This window comes from Camelus ferus, chromosome 17 (assembly GCF_009834535.1).
Source record: "Camelus ferus isolate YT-003-E chromosome 17, BCGSAC_Cfer_1.0, whole genome shotgun sequence".
Taxonomy (NCBI): Eukaryota; Metazoa; Chordata; class Mammalia; order Artiodactyla; family Camelidae; genus Camelus; species Camelus ferus.
The window spans coordinates 26,224,622-26,246,579 of record NC_045712.1 but is presented as its reverse complement, the minus strand read 5'-3'; the positions used below and the strand labels follow the sequence as shown (position 1 = coordinate 26,246,579).

The 21,958-nt window shown below is 56.9% G+C and overlaps 2 protein-coding genes and 1 non-coding gene across 3 annotated transcripts in view; 1 reads left to right on the top strand and 2 right to left on the bottom strand.

Annotated features, from left to right (window-relative positions):
• Nucleotides 1-1,364: 1,364 nt before the first annotated feature.
• On the bottom strand, nt 1,365-3,415 carry TMEM89 (transmembrane protein 89). Its single transcript, XM_006174155.2, has 2 exons — nt 2,390-3,415; nt 1,365-2,052 (listed from the first exon to the last, which is right to left on the bottom strand). The coding sequence occupies exons 1-2, from the start codon at nt 2,681-2,683 to the stop codon at nt 1,876-1,878; spliced, it is 471 nt and encodes a 156-aa protein (XP_006174217.1). The 5' UTR covers nt 2,684-3,415; the 3' UTR covers nt 1,365-1,875.
• A 769-nt stretch (nt 3,416-4,184) lies between these two features.
• On the top strand, nt 4,185-4,256 carry TRNAA-AGC. Its single transcript has one exon. It is a non-coding gene; the product is annotated as a tRNA-Ala (tRNA).
• A 773-nt stretch (nt 4,257-5,029) lies between these two features.
• Nucleotides 5,030-21,958, bottom strand: part of CELSR3 (cadherin EGF LAG seven-pass G-type receptor 3) — a 37,609-nt gene continuing 20,680 nt past the window's right edge. The window contains 23 exon segments of the mRNA XM_032458559.1: nt 5,030-5,290; nt 5,524-5,660; nt 5,919-5,973; nt 6,175-6,354; nt 7,112-7,204; nt 7,600-7,704; nt 7,790-7,882; nt 8,835-8,904; nt 9,068-9,174; nt 9,265-9,360; nt 9,701-9,778; nt 9,901-10,014; nt 10,276-10,423; nt 10,509-10,591; nt 10,919-11,071; nt 11,169-11,333; nt 11,519-11,682; nt 12,278-12,388; nt 12,613-12,752; nt 12,829-12,987; nt 19,074-19,962; nt 20,765-20,965; nt 21,519-21,677. Coding sequence (XP_032314450.1) covers nt 5,276-5,290; nt 5,524-5,660; nt 5,919-5,973; nt 6,175-6,354; nt 7,112-7,204; nt 7,600-7,704; nt 7,790-7,882; nt 8,835-8,904; nt 9,068-9,174; nt 9,265-9,360; nt 9,701-9,778; nt 9,901-10,014; nt 10,276-10,423; nt 10,509-10,591; nt 10,919-11,071; nt 11,169-11,333; nt 11,519-11,682; nt 12,278-12,388; nt 12,613-12,752; nt 12,829-12,987; nt 19,074-19,962; nt 20,765-20,965; nt 21,519-21,677 — 3,515 coding nt within the window. The 3' untranslated portion in view covers nt 5,030-5,275.

Genomic DNA, 21,958 nt, shown 5'->3' with positions numbered 1-21,958 from the left:
CTGCCGCCACCCTTCCCTAATTGTGAGTGGGTGAAGGGGGAGCCAGTTCTGTTCTGTACATCAGCAGATCCTGCCATCCACAATAGGGCTAGCAAACAGTAAGTGCTTATTAAACTTTGTAGAATATAGAAGTGCATCTAACAAGAGGCTGATGAAGCTCAGCTTTCAACACCCTTCATTTCCAGGCCTTGGGAGGAGCCCTAGTCGGGTGTCCATGGGCTCAAGTATTTTTGGAAAACTTGCAAGGTTATGGTCATCTAACTCCATCTACTTAGGATCTCTGTCCTTTTCCAGTCAGACTCCCACGCAGTCCACTTCCTCTCATATGGGGGACACCAGGAGGCTATGATTTTGGGGGTCTAAGAGGTGGATTGGGAGGATTGTGGATTGTTCCAGCTTGGATTCTCTGGGAAGCAGACTCCAAGAGGGAGATGAGGCTGTTTACCAAGATGGTTCTTAAGATTGACATCTGAAGGAGGGAGAAGACTGGCTATACTCTCAGTGGCTGGCAACAGCAGGCCTTCCTTCAAGGGGAACCCAGGCGGCACATCTCTCAGTCTATCATAGGGACATACTTGGTTTGGGTTTAGAGGGACATGTTTATGTGGTTTGCTTCACTCCTATATACAGCCAGCTTATTGTTCCTGTCCTGGCGCAGGAATGGCCTCCAGGAACCTCCTGCTGGATCAGAGCTCCTGGTCAAAACATAAGTGCAAGGTCCTGCTGCATTTAGACCCTGCCCTCACCATACTCAATGCTAGAAAAATCGTGAGCTATGGAGGGAGAACAAGGTTCGAAATGTGTGGAGCCAGAAGCTCATTTGTGGAAAATTCTTTCAAATCATACAGCTCTTATAGGACAGAGAGTTGATGACAGTTTCCCAAAACTGAAAACAAGTCAGACCTTTTATGTGACACCATGAAACTAATTTTCTAAACTATCAATAATTAAATCACAAATTTCAATCAACCAGGATAGAAGAAAGACTGAAGTATCTTTCTATTCTCTGTATAGAAAATGTTTCTCCCCAAATTGTGAAATCCTTATCCTATGTAGAGGCCACCGGGGAGAGAACAGCCAGAAAACACGGAGGAGAAATATTACAGAAATGTATCAGGAAGTCACCACAAAAATGTTATTGTTCTGGATTTTGTGTTGTAGTATTTGTCAACTTTTAAAAATGTGTACGTTGTCATGATTTTTCTGATTTTAATTATCTCTGTTTTTGAATTCATAATGTTGTATTCTTTTTCTAAAACAGAAACCCTCCAGATGCATAGGCCTCAGTACCTGCTCAACCGGGACTACCTATGGTAGAAGGAAGAGAGGAAGGGGGTGAGGGCCCCTTTGGGGAGGTTCAGCCCTCACCCCACTTCCAGGAGCCTTAGAGCAAGGGCCATTCGAGTGACACAGCATGTTGAGATGTCACAAAGTTGATGGCAGCCAGGGCCCACCCTCTACCCCCAGCCCCAGCTTGGACCCAGCATCCTCAACCAGGAGCCCTAGCTGACTCAGCCAGGTGGTCACCGCCTCCGGGCTGCCCTCCGTGAACCACTCAAGTCTGCCCTGATGGCCAAGTCTTCTCCTACCACACTGGGGCCCCTGAGGAGCCCCAGAGGAGCAGTTGTATTTGTGAGTGGGATCCTTAGAGAAGAGGGGTCACTTGGTGGGGGCCATGGAGCACTGTGAGCCAGCCCCGGCCCTGCCCGCCCAGCCGTCCTGGGCACTGAGGCTCTAAAAGTAGGAAAGTGGCACAGGGGCCAGAGAGGCCTGGAGAGAACAAGACACATGGGCCTGAGACTGGCCCAGAGCCTCAGGCCATCCCCTCCCCAACAGGCCACCAGGCAAAGAGAAGCAGATGTTGGCTCACTCGCTCTAGGCAGGAGTCCCCTTTATTTGGGTTCGCTGCTTGGTGGCTAGACGCTGCAGGTGGCCCTCGATGTGGACCAGGAGGGCATCCAGCATATGCAAGACCCCAAGGAGCAGGGCGCGGTCTGAGACAGGGCCCCGTCGTTTCCAGGGCACACAGGGGTCAGCAGTCACCTGTGGGTGCTGAGGATAGGACCAAGAGGCAGGAGTGAGAACAGAGGAATAGGACAGAAGTGTGGTGGGAAGGGGGACTTAGGGTGACGGAGGATCACAGAGGGTCTGTTGTGGGCTAGTGTGGTCATAGGGGCCCATGGAGGCTAGATGAGGAGTAGGGAAATTAAAGGGGGAGGATGAGGCAGGGTACCATCCGTGGAGAGAGGTCAGAGATTGTTGTTTGAGGACAATGTAGGGACACTGGGGTGTGAGCGATGGGGGGAGGGCAGCAGGAGGCCCACAAGATTTGAGTGGGAGGATGGGTGGAGGTAGAAGGCTGTCGGGGACAGAGCAGTGCCAGGCTTACCTCACTCTTAGTAGCCTGTGAGCGCCGCCACTGCATCACCACACGGCTGAGCATCAGCATCATGGCAGTGGTGACCGTGACCCCTGCCACAGGGTAGATGCGGTTCACCCCCAGGCCCATCCAATAGCCGGGACAGCCCAGGCTGCCCTCACAACCTTCCAGGCTATTTGGCTGGCACCCCCAGGGCTGTAAGTCCAGCCCCACCTGGTACCACAGGGGCCGTGACCAGGCATGGGTGTGGACAGGCATCACTAGCGGAAGCAGCCACAGCAGGAAAGACTGTGCATGCACCATGGCGGCGGCAAGTGCCCGGGGCCGGAACCCGGGTGCCTGGCAACAGGCAAACACCCCTCCCCCGGGGGCAGGCTAGGCAGCAGGTTCCAGCAGGGCCCATGGCTTTCGTGAGGGGCCACCTGGCCAGAAGGTATAGGACAGGGGATTTGTTCCAGGGCTGGGAGGATGGCGTCTTGGGGCCCAGGGCTGAAGAAGTGCCTCCTTTCCCCTCTTCCGCCTCCTCACCTAACATCCAACCCCTGAAACCCTCACCCCAACGGCTCCCCATGCTGCTCTCCACCCGCCCCTAGCAGAGTGCACAGAGCATTCTGGTCCCCTCCACCCAGCTCAGTTCCATAGTCCTTGCGACAACAGAGTGAATGCTAAAAATGTGGAAATAAAGCTTAAAGGCTCACCCTTGGCCTGTGAGGTGCCTGTGCTTTGGCTTCCTAGGTGTTCCTTGAACACACCCGCTGCTCCCGACGCCAGGAGCACTGTCCTGGAAAGAGACTTCTCATGGCTGGCGTTTCAGTTCAAGTGTCACCTGCTCCCTGAGCCTCCCTCCCAGGACCATCCTGGGTAACACAGTCCCTTCTCTCTCACAAGACCCTGTTTTATTTCCTCCAAAGCATTTCTCTGTACAGGTGTACCTCGGAGATACAGTGGTTCAGTTCCAGGCCACCACAATAAAGCGAGTCACATGAATTTTTTGTGTCCCAGTGCACATAAAAGTTATGTTTACACTACACTGTAGTCTTAAGTGTGCAGTAGCATTATGTTGAAAATAAAGTACATACCTTAGTGCAAACACACTTTACTGCTAAAAAATGCTAACCAGCAGGCGAGCCTTCAGTGAGTCACCATTGATGTCAGATCCACATAATAAATATAATGATAATGAAAAAGTTTGCAATATTGCAAGAATTACCAAAATGTGACACTGTCACAAGAAGTGAGCAAATGTTGTGGGGTAAAATGGCGCCGACAGACTTGCTCAAGGTGGGGTTGCCACAAACTTTTCAACTTGTTAAAAAAAACACAAAAAACAAAAAATGCACTACCTGTGAGGTGCAATAAAGTGAGGTCTGCCTGTATCTGCAAGTTCATGTTTGAGGTTTACCTTCCACTCCAGCACAGAAGAGTCAGTTAACCAGTATTTACCAAGCACCTCCATGTGCTAGGCGCTGTTCCCGGTGGGTGGATGCAGCATGACAGAGAAGACAAAGAGCCCTGACTTCCTGGGTGAGGTTGGGGGGGTGGGGGTGGGGGTGGGGAAGACAGATGATTTGTGAACACAATGCACGGCACTGACTCAGGTCAGGATAGAAACAGCCAGGCAAGGGGATGCCTCCGTGCGTTGCAGGGCAGGACAGCTTAGCTTCTGTCCTCTGGCCCAGCACCGAGCCCAGCACTTGGTCAGCACTTGCCAACGGCAAAGCTCTCATGTTTTGGCAGGTGACATGAGCCTAGCACTGTTGCAAGCCTTTTGTGGCATTTACTCATTTAATACTCATTGTGGGGGGAGGGTATAGCTCAGTGGTAGAGCGCATGCTTAGCATGCATGAGGTCCTGGGTTCAATCCCCAGTACCTCCATTTGAAAAAAAAAACCTAAATAAATAAACCTAATTGCCTCCCCAGCCAGAAAAAAAACATTCATTGAGCAACCCAGGAGGTGGGTACTATTACCATTCCTGCTCGCTTGGTGAGGACACTGAGGCCCAGAAAGATTCAACCCCCACCCTGGGCCCTCAGTCACTCAGTATCAGCTGGCCTGAGGCCCCCTGCTACCCACTAGACCATCTGGCCAGACGCTGGTGGTTTACGGCAGAAACCAACACATGGTCCTTGGCCAACAGTGCCCTGTGAAGCCCAGGTGATCTAATTATACAAACAGGCATTTTACCCCTAGTAAAGCAATTACTCACATTCTTACTTTTAAACGCAGACCAGCAACCCCTGTGAACACCTGCACTGTCTCAGTGGGTTGCTCAGGTGTTCACACCACACCCTCCAGGGGCTGCCCAGTGGTACCCTGCCTGCCCTGCACCTTATCGGGTGTCCCTGAGAACAGATCACTCCTGAGAAGCAGCACTTACTCCATCTAGCTTATAGCTGAGGACACAGGCGCTGAGGGCTGTGTGCGGCTGGGGAGAAACTTGGACCTGGGAAGCCCCCACCCTGGCCCTGGCCCCATAGCTCTCCCTCCTGCTCTGCACGCCCCCTGCTTGACCCGGCCCTCTCCACACCTTCCTCCCAACTTCTGACTCCAGCCCCAACTTTGGGGCAGAAGAAGGGTCTGGAGCCAGGACTGTGGATCATTCCCCTGCCCCCACCAAGCCCCCACCAAACCACCGCAGAGCCTGGTATTGGGCAAACAAATCTTTATTCCTGAGACTAAAAACATGCATGCTCCTCCAACTTGCCCAGTGCCTCATCGCAGGCCTAGAGCATTGAACTTGGAGTCCCAGGACCTCCATCCCTGAGTTGTGTGTGTGTGCATGTGGAGGGGACTCCTGGGGAACACGTGGAGGCAGCCCAGGGGTTGGGGGGTTCTCATGGGTACCCCATCACAACCTCCAGACGTGAGCAGTCTCAGGCAGGGGGCAGCACGGTCAGAGTTTGGTAACCTGGCCAGGGAGAGGAGGAGAGAGGCTCCTGTCAGTTTCCAAAGGACACATACCACCCTCTCTCCCAGGAGCAGCTTCATCTAAAGGCAGGAGGGAAAGGCAGGGGGTCCACAGGGGACAGAGCCATTCAGAGCCATCCAGAGCCATCCAGGCAGGGTGGACTTCCTGTAACCGGGCTCAGGGTGGGACAAGCAGTAGATAAACAAAAAGAGCTTGGCCAGAGGTCAGCTCACCGAAACAGGGCTGACGGGGCCGGACCTCAGACGCTGGAGTGCAAAGATGACAGCATCGTGGACAGAGGCAAAGAGATGCTGCTTGGTGATAGTTGCATCAAAGAAGTGCCCGGCCTCAAGCTGGGTGATCACAGGAGCTGGAGGTAAGGAGAGGTCTCTCCTGACTCGCAGAACCACCAAGAAACCCAGCCCCCAGGCACCATCAGAATGTCACCTTGACTTCCACTCCTGAGGCTTATAGCTAACCCCCAACTCTTGACCCTTGACCTCTGCCTCCCAGGACACCTCTGACCTCCAGTTTCAGATAAAGACTTTCTCCCTGTGTCTTGGCAAATACCTTGGTTGGAATCCCCACACCCCACCTGGACCACTCCTGGTGTCCCCACCCCACGTACAGTGACAGGAGGCCATGTACACTTCCACCTCGATCTCCCGGAAGTCACGGAAAATCTGCAGCAGAAAGGGGTACCGGCCTCAGGGGGAGGCTCAGGGGTTCTGAGTGGGGACTCAGGTAGGCGGCAGGGGTCAGAGGGGGAGCTCAGAGAGTTTGGGGATCAGGCTCAGAGGGTTCTTGGAGCTTGTCAAGGGGTCAGAGTGGAGGGGCCTCGTCCCCCCTCAGGGCCCATCTCAGGGGTGCCCCCAGCCCCTTACATTCTTCAGGCTTTTGAGGAACACAGTGTCCACAAAGGAGAGGGCGCCCAGATCCAGGATGAGGCTGTGGAAATCTGGCTGAGGCAGGCCCAGGGCCTTCAGTGAGGACATGTCTGGGGCCTTGGCATCTTCTGGACCCCTGGCTGCCATATCCTCTAGCTCATTCCCTGCAGTCCCCTGCTGGGGAAGCAGACACACTGTGAGGGCCGCCCGTGGTGGGTGAAGGCAGAGAATGTGCAGAGATGTGCAGAGACGCACAGGATCAGATGTGGGAGCGTGAATGTCAACTCCCACATATATGGGGCATGCAGGGGATACATGAGGACATGGACACAAGGAGCCTGTATGTCAAGACAGGAGGGACACATGGGGACACACAGGAGAGGATGCCCAGACTCAGGGAGCACACGCAGACATGCATCTCCTGCTCTGTTATCCCCGGGTTCAGCCTTCATAGGGATGCTTAAGAAGAAGGGGCGCTGGGAGACCATGCCCCATCTTTAGCCAGAGTGGAGTGGGCAGGGGGCCTGGGGATAAACCAGAAGACACATGTGGACACATGTGGATACATAGATATCTTGGACTTCGCTTGAGCCTCTAATTGAGATTGGTGTCCCCTTTAATCCCAGATTTTTCCCACATGCCTCATCCTTTCCCTCTACCCATGAGCATAGACTGCAGGGTCTTATGGAATCCACAAATTCAGGGTCTTCACCTAGGCCTCAGATTACAGACCTGAGAGCCACAAGCAGAACTGGGTGGCACATCACTAGAGATCTCCCCACAGAGCTTCCGATCCATTGCCCCATTCCTCCTGCCAATGGCACAACAATCTGGAACCCACAGTTTGTGGGTCTACGAATTTCCCCACAGGTCATGCCTGGGCACCTTCATCTCTGCAGCGCATGGCTGGCCCCTCTCCCATCTCCAGCCGCACCTTGGCCTTGGAGTCCTCTGCATTGCTGCTGCCGATGTCGGTGACACTGGCGTTGACATTGATGGAAACCGAAGTGCCCTTGGAGGCGGCAGCCTAGGCCGGGGAAGAGGGGTGCGAGAAAGAGCTGGCCCAGCTGTCGTATGACAGGCAGGCCTGGTGTCGTCCGCTGGCTTTGGGAAGGTAGGTGGATCAGGACCTGAAGTTCGGGACCCAGGGCAGCCAGGCTGAAGGCTGTGGGGTTTGGACCAGCTTCAGGGACAGCCATAAATGGAATAGGACTGTGGCAGTTCACGCTGTCACCAGCTTAGCAGGTGAGAGAAAGACAAAATGGCCCCTCTAGAGCCTTGACCTGCCAGAGGAGTAAAGCAGGGTCCCTGAGAGCATCAAGGAGAGAGGAGGAGGGATGAAGAATGAGGTGGGAAGCCAGGAGGCTGGGAAAGGCTGGGTGGGGTCAGCGGCAGGAGTCGCTGGCTCAGAGGGGCCCCTGCCTGTTTCAGGAGCTTATTCTCCTTCTGCAGTCGCTTCAACTTCAGCTCCTGCTTTCTGAGCAGCTTCTTCTTCTGGGAGATGAGGTGGTCCACGTCCACACCGCACTAGAACAGAGGGCAGGGCAGGGGATGTGGACCCTGGGGAGGTGAGGAACCCTCTGCCACTTACCCCGTGGACCCCAGGCCTCACCCTCTGCTTCAGCGCGTCACTGTAGAGCTCAGCGTTGGCAAAGTACACGGTGGCCGAGGAGCGGAACACCTTCACGCCTGGGACCTCCCTGGCCTGCAGATGGGTCAGGGTTGGGGGTGGGTGAGCCCTCGTCTCTCCTAGCGGCATCCTGTTCTCCTTTCTTTCTTCTCTGTGTGCCTCCCATACCTGTCCCCTCCAACCCTCTGCTCCCCAGGGAGATAGAGGCCCAACCTGCAGCCCAGGCTGCCCGGGAGCTGGCCGGGTTATCCTGACCCCTTATCCTGTTCCCTCTGCCAGGCCCTCAGCCACCTTTCTCTTCTTCCTTCAGGGCATCCTGAACCTCTCCTGCTCCATTTTCCCTGCCTTTCTGCCAACACCCAGGCCAGGTTTCAAAGGCTCTCAGCCTCCACTTGGGTCTCCAGTCCCTGCACTGTGGGCTGTTTTCTGCGTGTGGACAGACAGACCTGCCTCAGCTGCCAGACCAGCCAAGCCTTCCCTGGCTCCCACCCGAGTCAGGCTCCCACTCCAGGTCTCTGCTCAGCATTTGGGCCCAAGTGATGTCCTCTCCCCACCACTTCCCTTTCCATTCAGCTGAGCTGCTCCCCTGATGTCCTCCCCTCATTCTGCCTCATCATATTGTGCTCAGCCCTCAAGGCTCCATCTCAGGCAGAATGATCTGGTTTTATTCCAGAGCCCCCACCTTTGTTCCCAGAGCTTGGCATGAGACTTCTCAGGCAGTAAATGAGGGACAGAGATTCAGTAACCCCACTGATCAGATCAAGAAACAGCCTCCCTACATCCTGGTGCCCTAGAGCTTGCTGCTCAGCATTCCTGACCCAAGGCTATTCTGCAGGATGAGGCTTGTACGGCTGCCTCTAACACAGACCCTGTCCCCCAACCCCCAGGCCCATACTCTGAATGGAAGGGTCATAGACCCAAATTTCTCCCTTGAAATTCCAAGGCCCAAAGCACCCTTAGTGCCCCGCTATGCTGCTTTTGTCCCACCCCATCCACGCCTTCCTCTTGCTTAGTCCCTGCCACTCACTTCTGAGTACTCTGCCACATCTCTGTAAATATCCGTGTCTGGCACCTGGCCCAGGACAGAGTAGTGGGGCCTGTGAAGGAGAGAGTGAGTGTGAGATGAGAGTGGTGTTAGGAGAAAGAGTGACAAGGGGGTACTAAGGAGCCTGGGGTCACCCTCAAGATGTAGGAAAGCTGGGGGAAGCCAGGGTGGACTCCCTCATCAGCTGGAATGAGGGTACCGAAGCGGCGACTCACATCTGTGTGCGGACCACCACGAGCAGCAGGGAGAAGACTACTGCCACTACCAGACCAAGGTCCAGGTTCAGCAGGATAGTGGCTACAAAGGTCACCAGCCAGATGAGCTGAAAATAGAAGGGCAGGGGTCAACAGGGTCTAGATGGACCACTGGGGCTGAGGGGTCTGCTCCTGCCCCCGGCACCCAGGCCTCTCACCAGATCCACTCTATTTGCCTTCCAGAGGGAGCATATGTCTCTGAACTGCATCAGCATGCCCTTCAGATTCACGATGATGACGGCTGCCAGGACTGCCTAGGGGGCAGGGGCGCGGCAGCAGGGACTGAGAGGTGCCCGGAAGCCGACAACCCAGACTGCCTGGGCATCAGCCATGCTGATCCCAAGAGCCTCAGTATGACCCCAAGTGACACTGACCACCACCTGCCCCCAGCACCTAACCTGCATCTGACTCTGAAAAGTTCTCACCCATGACCCTTGACTCCAAATTTCACCCCAGAGATCACAAGCTTGACAAACAGCATGACCCTGTATCCCTCCCCCTTACCCAGGACCCAAGTGACTGAGCTGCATCCCTGGCCTGGCCAAGGCCCTCAGGCCAGGCTGGGTGGGGGTGGGGGTGGGTGTGCAGGCTCACCTTGGGCAGGTCTTGGAAGAGTTCACCAAGTTTGAGGATGATAATGAGGATGAAGAGGGAGGAGACGGCTCCAGCCACCTGCGGAGTGGGGGTACGCAGGGAGTGGGCCCGTGTACAGGGGAACTGGGGGAGCAGGGGATAGGGGGAGAGAGGGAAAGGGGAGGCACAGACGCACACCCTCACCCACACCTGAAACCCACCTGTGTGTTGCCCCCGGTGCTCTCCTGAACCAGGCTCCGGGACATAGAGCAGCTCACAGGGAAGCACTGGAAGATGCCCCCAATGAGGTTACTAAGGCCGAGGGCCACCAGCTCCTGGAAGGGGGAGTCCAGGTGTGAGAATCTTTCACTAGCAGTGCCTGGTCACTGCGTCTAGGCCCACCTCCATCCCCATTCAGTAGACCCCAAAGACTTGGCTGCTGTCCCCTGCTGTCCTGCTCTCCCATCCTCAGTCCCCCTCCTGGCTGCAGCCCATCTGTTTGCTGTTTCCCTGTGTCCTACCTGGTACTCCATCCCCCTAGGCCCTGGGGTCCCTGTACACCTGCCCCCTCATGTCCCTCATCCCATCCCCCAGACCTGGTTGCTGTCCACCCGGTAGCCATGCCTCAGGGCGAAAATCTTCCCCAGCGAGATGGCAATGGCGAACCCAACCACAGCGATGGCGAAGGCATTTCCCACAAGCTTGGCAAACAGCTGGGGGCTGGGGGCCACTGGAGGCACCATCCTATGAGGGGCATCCATGAGGCCACAGGAAGGTTCTGGACCTGGCCACCCAAACCCTCCCTGACCCAACTGGGGCCAGAGCTCACCCTGCAGGGATTTTGCCCACGACATCCACCCCAAATCTGTGCTTCAGGCCCACGCCGTAGGAGATGCCCGTGGCCCCGATGAGCTGGCGGGGAGAGGACAGAGTCAGGGGAGGGAGGTGCCAGCACCATTGTTAAGGGGGATGGAGAAACCACTCTGGGGGTGAAGGAAGAAGCCTGAAGCGAAATCTTCAGAGGGGTGGGGAGAAGTCAGCAAAAGGGTGAGAGACAGACACCGCCATTTGGGGAAAGGGGAGATGCTGTAGGGGACTGTCTGCTGTGGCCTCCCCAGTCCTCAGGAACGCTTACCACTGCCCACTCCAGCTAGTCTTTCAATACCTTGTGGATGCCCACGTGGCACGGACATATTCTCACTTGCCCTTCCCCCGTGCCCCAACACCCTGAGTTCGAACCGTAAGCAGCTCCCCGGGGATCGGCAGGGGCAGATGTCGACGTAGTTTGTCATTCAACAGCTTCACCAGCACGAGTACCACCCCTGCCACAACTGCGGTCACCATGGTGCCCACCACGCTCTGGGGCAGCTTCCAGCAGACCTCCAGTACTGTCTGAGGGGAGACAGGGTCACAACCAGCACTCAAGGTCCTGGGCACACCCATCAGTTCCTCCTCCCACCCTCCAGTCCCTCCTCCTACCCTCACTCACATAGATGAGGGACAGCGGCCCAGAGCGGCTGCTCAGATAGAGGCCAAACACATACTTGAGCTGCGAGACGAAGACATGCACGGATGCAGCTGTGGTATAGCCGCGGACAAGAGGCTCAGACAGGTAGGTGACCACAAAGCCGAAATGCACCAGGCCTAGCCCCACCTGTGGGGTGGATGGGGCAGTCAGGGGAGGAGAGGGTCCTAGGGGTGGCCAGAGCAGAGCCCAGGGCAGGTGGGATCAGAGGGGTATGAGTGATGGAGGGGGAATACGGTGATGGCCCGACACTCAGGGGAACTGGCAGATGGGGTTGGGGCTGGGTTGGGCAGTCGGGGGCATGTACTCCTGACCTGGAAGAGGCCAACCAGGACACTGAGTGTGGAGGCCAGCTGCACCCGGGCAGCGTCTCTGGCCGTTACATTGACTGTGGAGTTCAAGTCCTGCATGAAGGCCTCATCTGGGGCCAGCGATTCTGTCACACTGCCCACCATCACGGACATGATAGCAAAAGTGCCTGCAGAGACAGAGCACGGTAGGTCTCAAAGATAAAGGACACTGCCCTGCCCTGCAGCCCTGGTCTTAAGGGAGAGGCCAGGAGACATGCAATTCTAGACAAATATCCTCAGACTAGGCCATGCAAATAGAGGCAAGGCTGTCAGTCAGACATGAACCCTAAGTTCAAAGCTCCTGAGGGCAACTAGAAATGTTCAAGGGCTCTTAAGTGCAGCCCCCATCATCTACCTTGACCGACCTGTGTCCACTGGCTCAGGACCGCTCCCCTCGTAAAAGGTGGAATGGGGAAGGGAGCATGACCTGCCTCAGGCTATCAGTTCTGTTCCAAGTCTGGGCCCCTTGAGTTGCTTCACTCACCAGCTGGCCCTGGCCCAGTTGCTCCTAGGCCAGGGCCTCTATGGAACCTGAATCTGTGGCTCTGTGGTCAGAGGTCCAGTGCTGTCTGGGAATGACCCTTGGGCCGGCCTCCCAGCAGCCCAGCACCAATGCCTCCCTCCCTCTTCCCGATGTTTCCTTGCCCTGCTCAGCCCTCCCTCACCCTTTCCTCTGTGGAGAATGTGAATAGCCTCCTGTAAAGCTGGGCCTGCTCCACTCACCCACGGAGATGTGCCGGGAAGTGCCGAATAGGAAATAGATAAAGACAGGGTAGAAGGAACTGTAGAGGCCAAACACAGGGGGCAGTCCAGCCAGAAGGGCGTAGGCCAGGCCTGGGGATGGAATGGTAGCAATGTAGGCTTGGAGGCCAGGACCTTGAAAGGATGAGGGAATCCCAGCCCTAGGTCATGGGCCATAGTTCCAGGGGCAGGGGTCATGGCTTCAGGTTTGGAGTAGGGGGTGTTGCAGACCACAGGGCCTCCAGGCCAGGGCCTTGAAGGGTCAGGGTCACCACCCAAGGGTTAAAGGTGCAGCCTCGGGGCCAGGGGTGGCTCACCCTGTGGTAGCTGCATAATGGCCACACTCAGGCCAGACAACAGGTCACCCAGAAGCCACTCACGCACTGGATACTGGGGTAGCCAGGCCAAAATTGGGAGGTATTGGAGCAGAAGGGCTCGGGCCCGAGCACGGGAACACCTGGAGACACAAGGGTAGGTATTAGGGACAGGTGCTACCTAAGTCCTGCAGGGTTCCCAGCCCCCACCCACCTCACCGAAACCAGATTCGCCATTGGCGGGTCCCAGCTGCTGAACCCCTCCTTCCCAGCTCCTCCAGCCGTTCCTGGTTCAGCAGTGGCCGCTCCACATGGTAGTCTCGCCTCCTCAGCTCCATCGCGTGCGTTGTGGACAGCAGTGCCTGTGTGTCCCTTTGTCTGGGGTGGTGAGGCCAGAGACATAGTGAGGGCACTCCTGGCCCAACCTCCCCAAGGGACCAGAAAGTCACCCACCTGACTTCTCTAGGTCCCAAGATCTAGGTAGGTCCAACCCCCCAGCTGGTTCCTGCGGGCTCCATGCCCACGCCCAGCCAGGGGCAGTACCTGAACTTTGGCTGGTGGCGGTCTCTTCATGGGCCAAAGTCCCCCACGAAGACAGCAGGATGAGCGCAACCGAAGCTTCAGCCCAGCTGTGACTGCCCAGCCCTGAGTGTTCACCAATCTGGGTCCCAGGCTGACTGCCCCTCCTAGCCCCCTTCCCTCAGGCCCTTCTCTTCCCCAGCCAATCCCTGTCTAGTCTGAGTCCTTATCCAACTGCCCATGAGCCCAGAGCATGCTGTCTGGGAGCACATGCAAGGAAGGAATCCAGCAAACTAGGCAAGCTTTTCGTCACATGAGGAGGCTCTAAGAGAAGGTAAGTTTTGGGGCTAAGATTGCCCCTGGGCCTCTGGCCCCAGGGTCCAGACTGTAGACAAGTTCAGGCCTCTTCTGGGAAAGCCAGGGGTGGCTCTCACCTGGAAGGAAAGGTTTCTGCCTGTAAAGGCAAGCTCCCATCTGAAGGGGGAACGATCTCACCTAAGGGGAAGCTCTCACCTGACAGGAAAGTTTTCACCAGTGAGGTAAGTTCTGTCCTGGGGAGAATCTCTCATCTGCCCAGTAGCTACCACCGAATAAGGGGAAAGATCTCACTTGGGAATCTAGGAGATCTGGGGAGAGGGAGTTCTTACCTGGGGGAAGCTATCCCAGGAACAGTTCTTACCTGGGAATAGGAGCTCTTAGAAGGGGAGGGCTTACCTGGGGGAAAGCTTTCACCAGCTGGGAAAGTTTTCACCTGCCAGGAATGTCAGGTCTAGAGGGGATTCTCACCTAAGGGAAGCTCTGACCTGGGGGAGGCTCCCACCTATAATGGGAGAAAGCTTTCACCTGGGAGTGGATTCCAGAAGGGGGAGTCTTACCTGGAGGGAAGCTCTCCCCTGCTGGGAAAGCCTTTACCTGTCAGGAAAGTTCTGATCTGTGAGAAACTCTGACCAAGGTGGGGGATCCCACCCGAGTGGCAGGAGCTCACCTAGAAAAGGCCTCTAACCTGGATGTCCCGGTTGGAGGAAGGAGTGGCGAGGGTGCAAGGACGATCCTTGGAGACTCTGCATCGCCGTCTCACAGAGATCTTTGAGCCCCCTCGCCCCTCCTCCGTGAGTCACTCGAGGTCTTAAAGGGCTCCCCGACACCCGGCACCCCACCCCCTGCAGGATCCGTGCTCGGAAGGCAGGGCTGAAATCTGTGGCCCCACCCGCCTGGGAGGGCCCGGCAGGCCGAAAAGCGGGAGAACTTATTCCAGGACCAGTTGCATCGCAGGGTAGACTCAGGATCCCGTTATGGACACTCTTGCAGCGACCTCCCGGGCCCCAGCGCGCATTTCCTGGGCCGGGGCTCCTCTGCACGCAGCCGCCTACGGGCGGTCCCCGGCTAACCCTCGAACGGCGCTCAAGCGGCTTTCCGCACAGCCCGCAGGAGCCGAGGTCGCGCCGGCTCCCGCCCCATCCCTCGCTACAGCTGGGCAGCCGCCTGCGTAAGACCGACAAAGCGGTAAACCGACGCGCGGCAGGCGGGAAATGCCTGCTTGGGACTCAGCGGTACCCCTTCCGCGCTCACCCAAGCCGGGCGCCTGCGCGGGGGCCGAAGGGCGGCCCGCGCCTCGCAGACTGGAACAAGGGGAACCCGGGCCCCGCCCTGCACTCACCCCGGCGCTTCCGACAGCCCCATGGCTGGAGGGCAGCCCAGAGGCGGCAGCTCCTACACCTCCGGCAGGAGGCCGCTACGGCCCGAAAGGCGAGTCCGGGACCAAGGCAACGCCGGAGGCGCGCTCCCAGCGGCCAGTCCCGGGGCAGGACCGGGAAGGCGTGGGCCAGTCAGCGTGCCGGGGCGGGGCCTAAGGGACGCTCTCAGGGTGTAGCGACCTTCAAGGAGGGAGATTTAACTCCTTCCTCCCCCTGCGGCTTGGCTTGTGCTCCCCCTCGTGGCCCGCCGAGCTCTCCTCCCTGAGCCCGTTGTTACCGAAAAACTGGGACTAAGGACCCGAGCTGGCCTGGCCGTATCCGCAGCCGCAGCCCCAGGTCCCTGAGTGGGACGAGGCTGATACCAGGTCTTGGCTTCTTGCGGAAGGTCCCCGCGGGATGGGGAGCTGGATGTCTAGGGGCGTGGCTGGTAACTAGAGCATTAGCTCTCGAGGCGGGGCGGGGGAGGTATCCAGATCCTGGAGGCCTCTCATGCCTCCAACTGAGGACGCCACCCTCAGGCTTTCCCCCTGAGACCTCTCTGAGACCGAAGGGGCTCAAAGGCCTCCCTTTAACCCTGGACGCGCAGACCTGAAAGGCTGAGAGGTTCCCCTCTCCTGGACATAGCACAGGCCGGGCATCAGGCCTGAAGCCTTCTGCCTGAGTTCCGGAGGAACGCTATGTCCCGGCAATTCCAAGTCTGAGAGGCTCCTCAGTGCTGTCAGTGGGCTGAGGGCAGTTCCTAAGGTGGGTCTGACTGCCAGAGAAAATGCCAGCTGAGGGCTGCAGGCCCTGCAGACTTAGGAAGCCATCAAGTTGTTGCCTTGACTCTCAGTACGTGTGCTCATACTTCAGGCCCAACCTCAAGGCCACCGGACAAAATTCAGGATGAAAGAGATCGGAACCTGGTCCAAATCTCCAATGAAATAAGCTAAAAATAGCCGAATATTCTTGGGAAGGTGGATGAGGGCAGTGCTCACATTTCTCCCAAAGGTCAGCCTGGTCTGAATCATTCATAGCCACCCTGGTACCCCACCCCCAAACAGAAAGAGGCAATAACCATTTTCTATAGAAGTTTATTCCCAAAACAGAGCGCGGCTTCACGGAACAATTTACACAGACAGGGAAAGGAACCACTGGGCTGGAGGGGGGACCTCCGGAGAGGGGCATCTACAGAACCTAGGACATAGCAAGAACAACCCCCTCTCCCCACAGCAGGCCCCTCAACCCTTCAAGGGCTGGGGACACTCGGTAAGGAGAGCTGGGGTCCTGGCTGGTGGGATTTGGCACCAGTCAGTAAAGTAGAGCTTTTAGTCTCCTTCGAAACTGCCTCCCAAGAGTGTGCATAAAGGAGTGGGGTGTCTGCACCAACCCTTCACAACCCTGCTTGGTCACTGTTCCCCATGGTAAGAGGATGCCTACTCTCGAGGCCTTCTGGGCCTGCTGTTCAACAGGGGACTCAGGGCTGACCTTTGGCCTGGGAGAGTGAGGGGTTAGAAACCCCTCAAGGTGGCCAGGTTCAGGGTCCTCACAGGTGGGTCCTCCACACCCCTCTCCCGCATTCTCTACCTTTCATTTGTAAACAAAGCGGAAAAAAATATTCTCAACGGTAAACAAAATGTAAAAGTTCAAAGTTGTAAGTTGTAAACAAAGTTTAAAAGTGATTTCAACCTTGACCTGTAAACAAAGTAACAAAATTTAAAAGTCCCCATTTCTGGACATCAGACAAAGTAATAAAAGTGAGTTTGTGAACAGGGTCCTAACAGTCATTTTTCCCTTTAGAAGGGAATTAAGGAGGGATGGAACTGAGTCACTTCCTGCAGCCCGGGTGCCTAGGGCCAGGGAGGCTCCTGTAAACATGGGAGGAAGTGGCACCTACATTCTGAGTCTTCAGTTCCCTTGTTTCTGCTTCTCCCTTTGCTTCCCCCACCAACCTCTCCTGCAGAATAAATTCCAGCAGGGGGCAGTGTCAGGGAATCAAATGGCACCACAGACAACTTTTACTGACAGCAGGGGCAGGGGCTGGCAAATAACCCCTCCATCCACCCTCTGCAGGAATGTCTGAATAGAGGCCTGAGCCCCTCCCCATGGGAGAAAGGGAAGCCTTGCTCTGTAAACATGACATCTGCTGCTCCACCAGCGCCCCACAGCATCAGTCCTGGGTCATAAGGCAGTAAGTGGCAGGGACTCCACGTAATGAACACACACATCCATGGGGAGGGACACAAGAGCGAGCCCCTGTGAGGAGGTCAGAGGACCCCTGTTTCCAATACCAACTCCCAGTCCCAGAAGTTTGGCCCCTGGGATATCCAAGAAAAAGCAAAGATCAATTCTACACTTTTGGCCCTGACGATATTCAGATCTACCTGGGCAGGCAGTGGAGGGGTGGGGAGGGAATTTACCCCTCCTGTCTGAATCCACCCTGGTAAGATGAGAGGAAAGATCATATAATTTGCCAGGGACCCAAAGGGGGCCGAACTCTGCACCTCTTTCCCTCTGTCCCCCTCCCCCTCCCAGCCCAGCCTCAGAATCCTGGAGACAGAAAAGCTGAAAAATAACATAAGCATATCTCTCTGGTTACAAAGGTACAAAATGTATAAAAGTCCTCCCTTCAGTTCCCTCGCTCTGCGCTCACACGTCAGCACTGTAGCAACGGGGAAAGCTGGGGGGCGAGGGGTGTAGGAGGCTGCCTTGGGATCAGCCTCTGACTCCGGGAGTCTTCTGTTCACCCAAATCCTCCATCGCCCTCTGCTGTTCCTCATCCACACGTCTGCCCCTCAGGAGTGACTCTCACTTCTGGGAACTCTGCAGAGTTGAATGCGGAGTCACAGGTGGTTGCTATCAGGTGGCTCTGGACACCCCCCCCCCACCAGACCCAGCCTGGGCCACCTCTCCTCACCTCCCCCAACACCTTTGCCTCTCAGTCCCTAGCCCCAGACTCACCAGCAAGGCCCCCTGGCTGGCCACCTATGTCTTTTCTCTAAGCGCTTAGCAAGCACCTGACAAATTGTGTCTCAAAAGTCTCCACGTCTCAAAGAGTTTGTTACTACAGACACATTTTGCAGATGAGGAAACTGAGGCTCAGAGAAGTCAAGTGGGACTCCAGAACCTGAACCCCTGCTCAGTCCCCCAAGCACCCCATCCCCCAACAGCCAGACCCCCAAAGCAGGAGGAGCCAGGGGGTGCTCCCAGCTCCCTCTCCTCTCTACCCCAGTATCCTTCCAGGGCTCTGGGCACCAGGCCCCCAAATCCCCTGCCTCTCCTTCCTGTCTCCTCCCCCAACTCTGCTCAGGTACTGTTGGTCTCCTGCCCCACTCCCTGGGTGCCCTTCCCTCCAAAGCCACCTCTCACCCTACAGACCTCCACAGAGCCTGACCTAGCTGTCCCTCCTTTGGAAACTCAACTCTGCTTTTGGCTTCCAAAACCTTGGAATTTCTGATTCCTACTCATTCCCTCTGCATTTTATTTTTATTTTGCTATTATTATTATTAATTTATTTGGGGGGATAATTAGGCTTATTTATGTTTAGAGGAGGTACTGGGATGGAACCCAGGACCTTGTGCATGCTAGGCATGTGCTCTACCACTTGAGCTATACCCTCCCCCCTCACTCCCTCTGAATCCTGTAATTCAGCTGCTTCCCAGGTATGTCTGCCATCCCCTACCCTACAGATACCCCACAGGCACCTGAGATGCACCAGGTCCCAACTCAGTTCCTGTGTTTACTAGCCCAGTCTCCACATGCAGAAGGAACTTAGTATTGACTGAATGAGTAAATGAATGAATGATTTACTCCCAGTTCTTCAGCCTGGCATATAAGGCACCCACATCCTAGCACTACTTCTGGCCCCTTTTTATTCCATTCTACCCCCTAAGCAAATCCTCCCAAGTAGAGACCCCTCCTCTCCTCCTTGCCCCTTCCACATATTGGGCTACCTCCCACTTCTAGGCCTTGGCTCTGCCCGCCCCCTTCCACTAGCTCAGGCTCTTTGGAAGGCACCTTGCTCTCTTTAGTTCAGGCGGTGCAAGGGAGGGTGGTTGGCCCTAGGCATACAGCTGACAAAGTCTGGGCTCATCACCCCATTTGCTGCCAGATTTCTGCCCTTGGCCTGTGGCCCCTTGGCAGTGCTGAGCCTGGGGTAGCCCATGCTGTCTGCCAATCCCCACTCCATTCTGTGGTGGAACACAGACCCAGGTGCCCAGGAAGTTGCCCTAAACTGATGGGGATGTGAGCAGGTGGCTGGACCCTGCTTACTCTGAGTCCGGGGACAGCTCCGAGATGCTGTGGGACGTGGCAGAACGTGGCGTGGAGGGCCCAAGAGCAGAAGCTGTGGCAGAAGGCGTGGCTGTGGTGTGAGGGCCCGAGGGTGTGCTTGAGGACTGCACGGAAGAGGAGAGAGCTGAGGAGTTGAAGGAGGCAAGGATGGAGGACAGAATGTCCAGCTGCTCTGTGGAGGGGCCGTGGCTGGGGCCACTGGCTGGGTCTTCCCTGACTCTGAGCAGCTGCGGTGGGGGCCCGAGGCCTTCTCGTGAGGGGTGCCGGCTAGGCACATGGTCCAGCTGCTCCCCCGAGTTCGATTTCCTGGACAGAGAGTCCAGGGGCCGGGATGGCAAGAGGGGGTCCCTTGACAGTTGTCGCTGGGGAGATAGTGGCAGAGGCGGGGGCTGTGGGTCAAGGTCCCGGGCACCATGGGGTGGGGGCAGCGTGCGCATCCACTCGCAGGGCGCCCCTAGGTCCAGCGCATCGCGTGACCCAAAGCAGCCGGCTGTGGCGCCAGGATAGTCCCTGGGTGGCTGCCTCCGTGGTAGGGTGCTGCCCCGATCCCTGGGCTCCAGGCGGCCTGGCACAGCATCCAGGTGTTCCTGGGAACCTGGTCGACTCAGGGGACGCAGGACAGGGGCAGGGGCCTCCTCCAGTCGCTCACGACTCAGCTGCCGGCGAAGAAGCAGATCCAGCTGTTCTCGAGAGGAGTAGCGGCTGGCTGGCTGCGAAAGGCTGCCTGTGCCCCCTCCAGCATAGATGCGACCATAGGAGGCAGCCGGCACAGCACGGTGGCCCAAGGTGGCTGCACGGCACCAGGACAATTCCGGGGCACCCCGGGTCTGTGGCACCAGTGGGTACTGCAATCGGTTCTTCAGGATGCCTAGAGGGGGAGCAAATAGAGGACAGGGTGTGTACGTGGTGGGGGGTGGAGCAGGAACCCCCTGGGTCTAGGAATGCAGCAGCCCCTGGAATCCCTGTGACACAGGGTTGGGGGCAGAAACGCTTTAGGTAGGGGGTGCAGAGGCAGTTTCTGGGAATCCTAGAGAGGCTGCAGGACAGGGGTAAGAGTAGGGAGGCAGTAATCCCTTGGGTCAGGACACGGGCAGTCCTCAGGGTACAGGGGCAGGGGCAAACCTCCCCCCAAGGTCAGAGGAGGGGCAGCCCCCAGGTTCTAGTAATGCAGGCCAGGGTCCAAGGGGCAGGAATTCCCAGGGTTGGGGCAGGAACAGTCCTTGGTGGGAAGTCTCTGTGGTGCAGGGGTGAAGGCAGAAACCCCTTGAGTTGAGACAGGGAAAACCTCTTGGGATCCTTGTAAAGCAGGGTAGAGGGCCAGAAAATTTCCAGGTTAGAACAGAAGTTGTGGGTTCTGAGGCATAGCAGCTCCTAGGATCCTTACAAAGCAGACTGGGGTTGGAGGAAGGGGAGGTATCCCCTGGGGTAAGGCAGGAGTGGCCACTGGGGTCTCCATGGTGCTGGCTAGGGTACGGGGGCAGGCAATTCCCAGGTCAGGATGGGGCAGTCCCCAGGGACCATGAAGCAGGGTAGAGGTGCAGAAACCTCCCAGATCAGAGCGAGAGAAGTTCTCAGGATCCCTGTGAAGCTATTTGGAGTAGAAGAATGAAATTCCCTGAGTCAGGGCATGGACAGTCCCCTGGGTATAGGCCAAGGTCAAGGATCCACACCTTTTCTCTGGTGCTGGGCCCGGCCCAGGGAGGTTTCATCTCCACTGGTCAGGGCCAGGTCCGGCTGGTTGTTGTTGGCTGCATCCTTGCTGGTATCCAGCCCCAGGCGCCTTTCGGAGCCCCAGGTCTGCAGAGCACAGGGAGTAGCCTCGCATTCCCCCAGGGCTGGCCAGTAAGACAGGAGGTCATTGCCATCCACATCTGTGGAGCCAGGGCAGGTTACAGGAGCCTCTGGGTTGACTCCAGTGACCATGGCCCCTGTGACCCAGACTCAGTGACCCCCAACCCTAAAAACTCCTGAAATCTGGGCTATTCTCATGGAGCAGAGGTAGGAATAGGAAGGTGTCTCTCAGAGGTCAATGGAACCATCTAGGGAGAGGGTTACTGATAAGCACCCCTACTCCTGACTGGAGATGGAGAGAGACTGGAGGTGGGGGAACCTGATGGCTGAGGGGCCGGGAAGACCAGGCTGAACCTCAGCCCTCAGGGAAGAGGAGGAGCTGGAGGGATGACATGTCACCCTATAAAAATCCCTGACCTCATTCTTCTGTTACCTGGGCCATTCCTGGGTCTTTGGCTAACAGAACTCTGCTGGGAGGCTGGATGGGGAGAGGTACGTATGGGCCCAGTGATGACCCCAGGTCCCCAGTAGGTTGGTCCCAGGACTCCGCAGGGGATAACAGGGTCCCTGGGTTACACCCAAGTGTAATATGGGGTATCTCTTGGTCACTCGTGGGGTAGATGTCCCCATCACCTTTGGGGTGGGTGAGGAGCCTCTCACTCTGCGCTGCTCGGCGGAGAGGACGCTGGAAACGCCCCCGTGTCCGGCCGTTGTCCTCACTTTCTGAGGATGGGATAGACAGACTTCTCTCCTCCTCCAAGGACAGGTCACTGTCAGAGTCGGAGTCAGCACCTGAAGTTGGGAAGGTCAGGAGGAAGGCCTAGCAGTGGCCTGGGGAGGCGAGGGACTTGGGGGGCTTGAAGGAGGCAAAAACAAGGGGCTGGGGCTGGGAACTGGGGAGAGCTTGGAGTTGGGGTAGGAACAGAAGGCTGGGACTTGCCAGGAGAACCAGGGCTGGGGGATAGATGCCTCCTGGGGCAGTGACCTCAGGAAAGCTCTCCCCAGGACAGTCAGCTGCTACTCCCAGATTGGGGCAGAAGAAAGGTGAATCGGGGAGAGATCCTCTGCCTCCC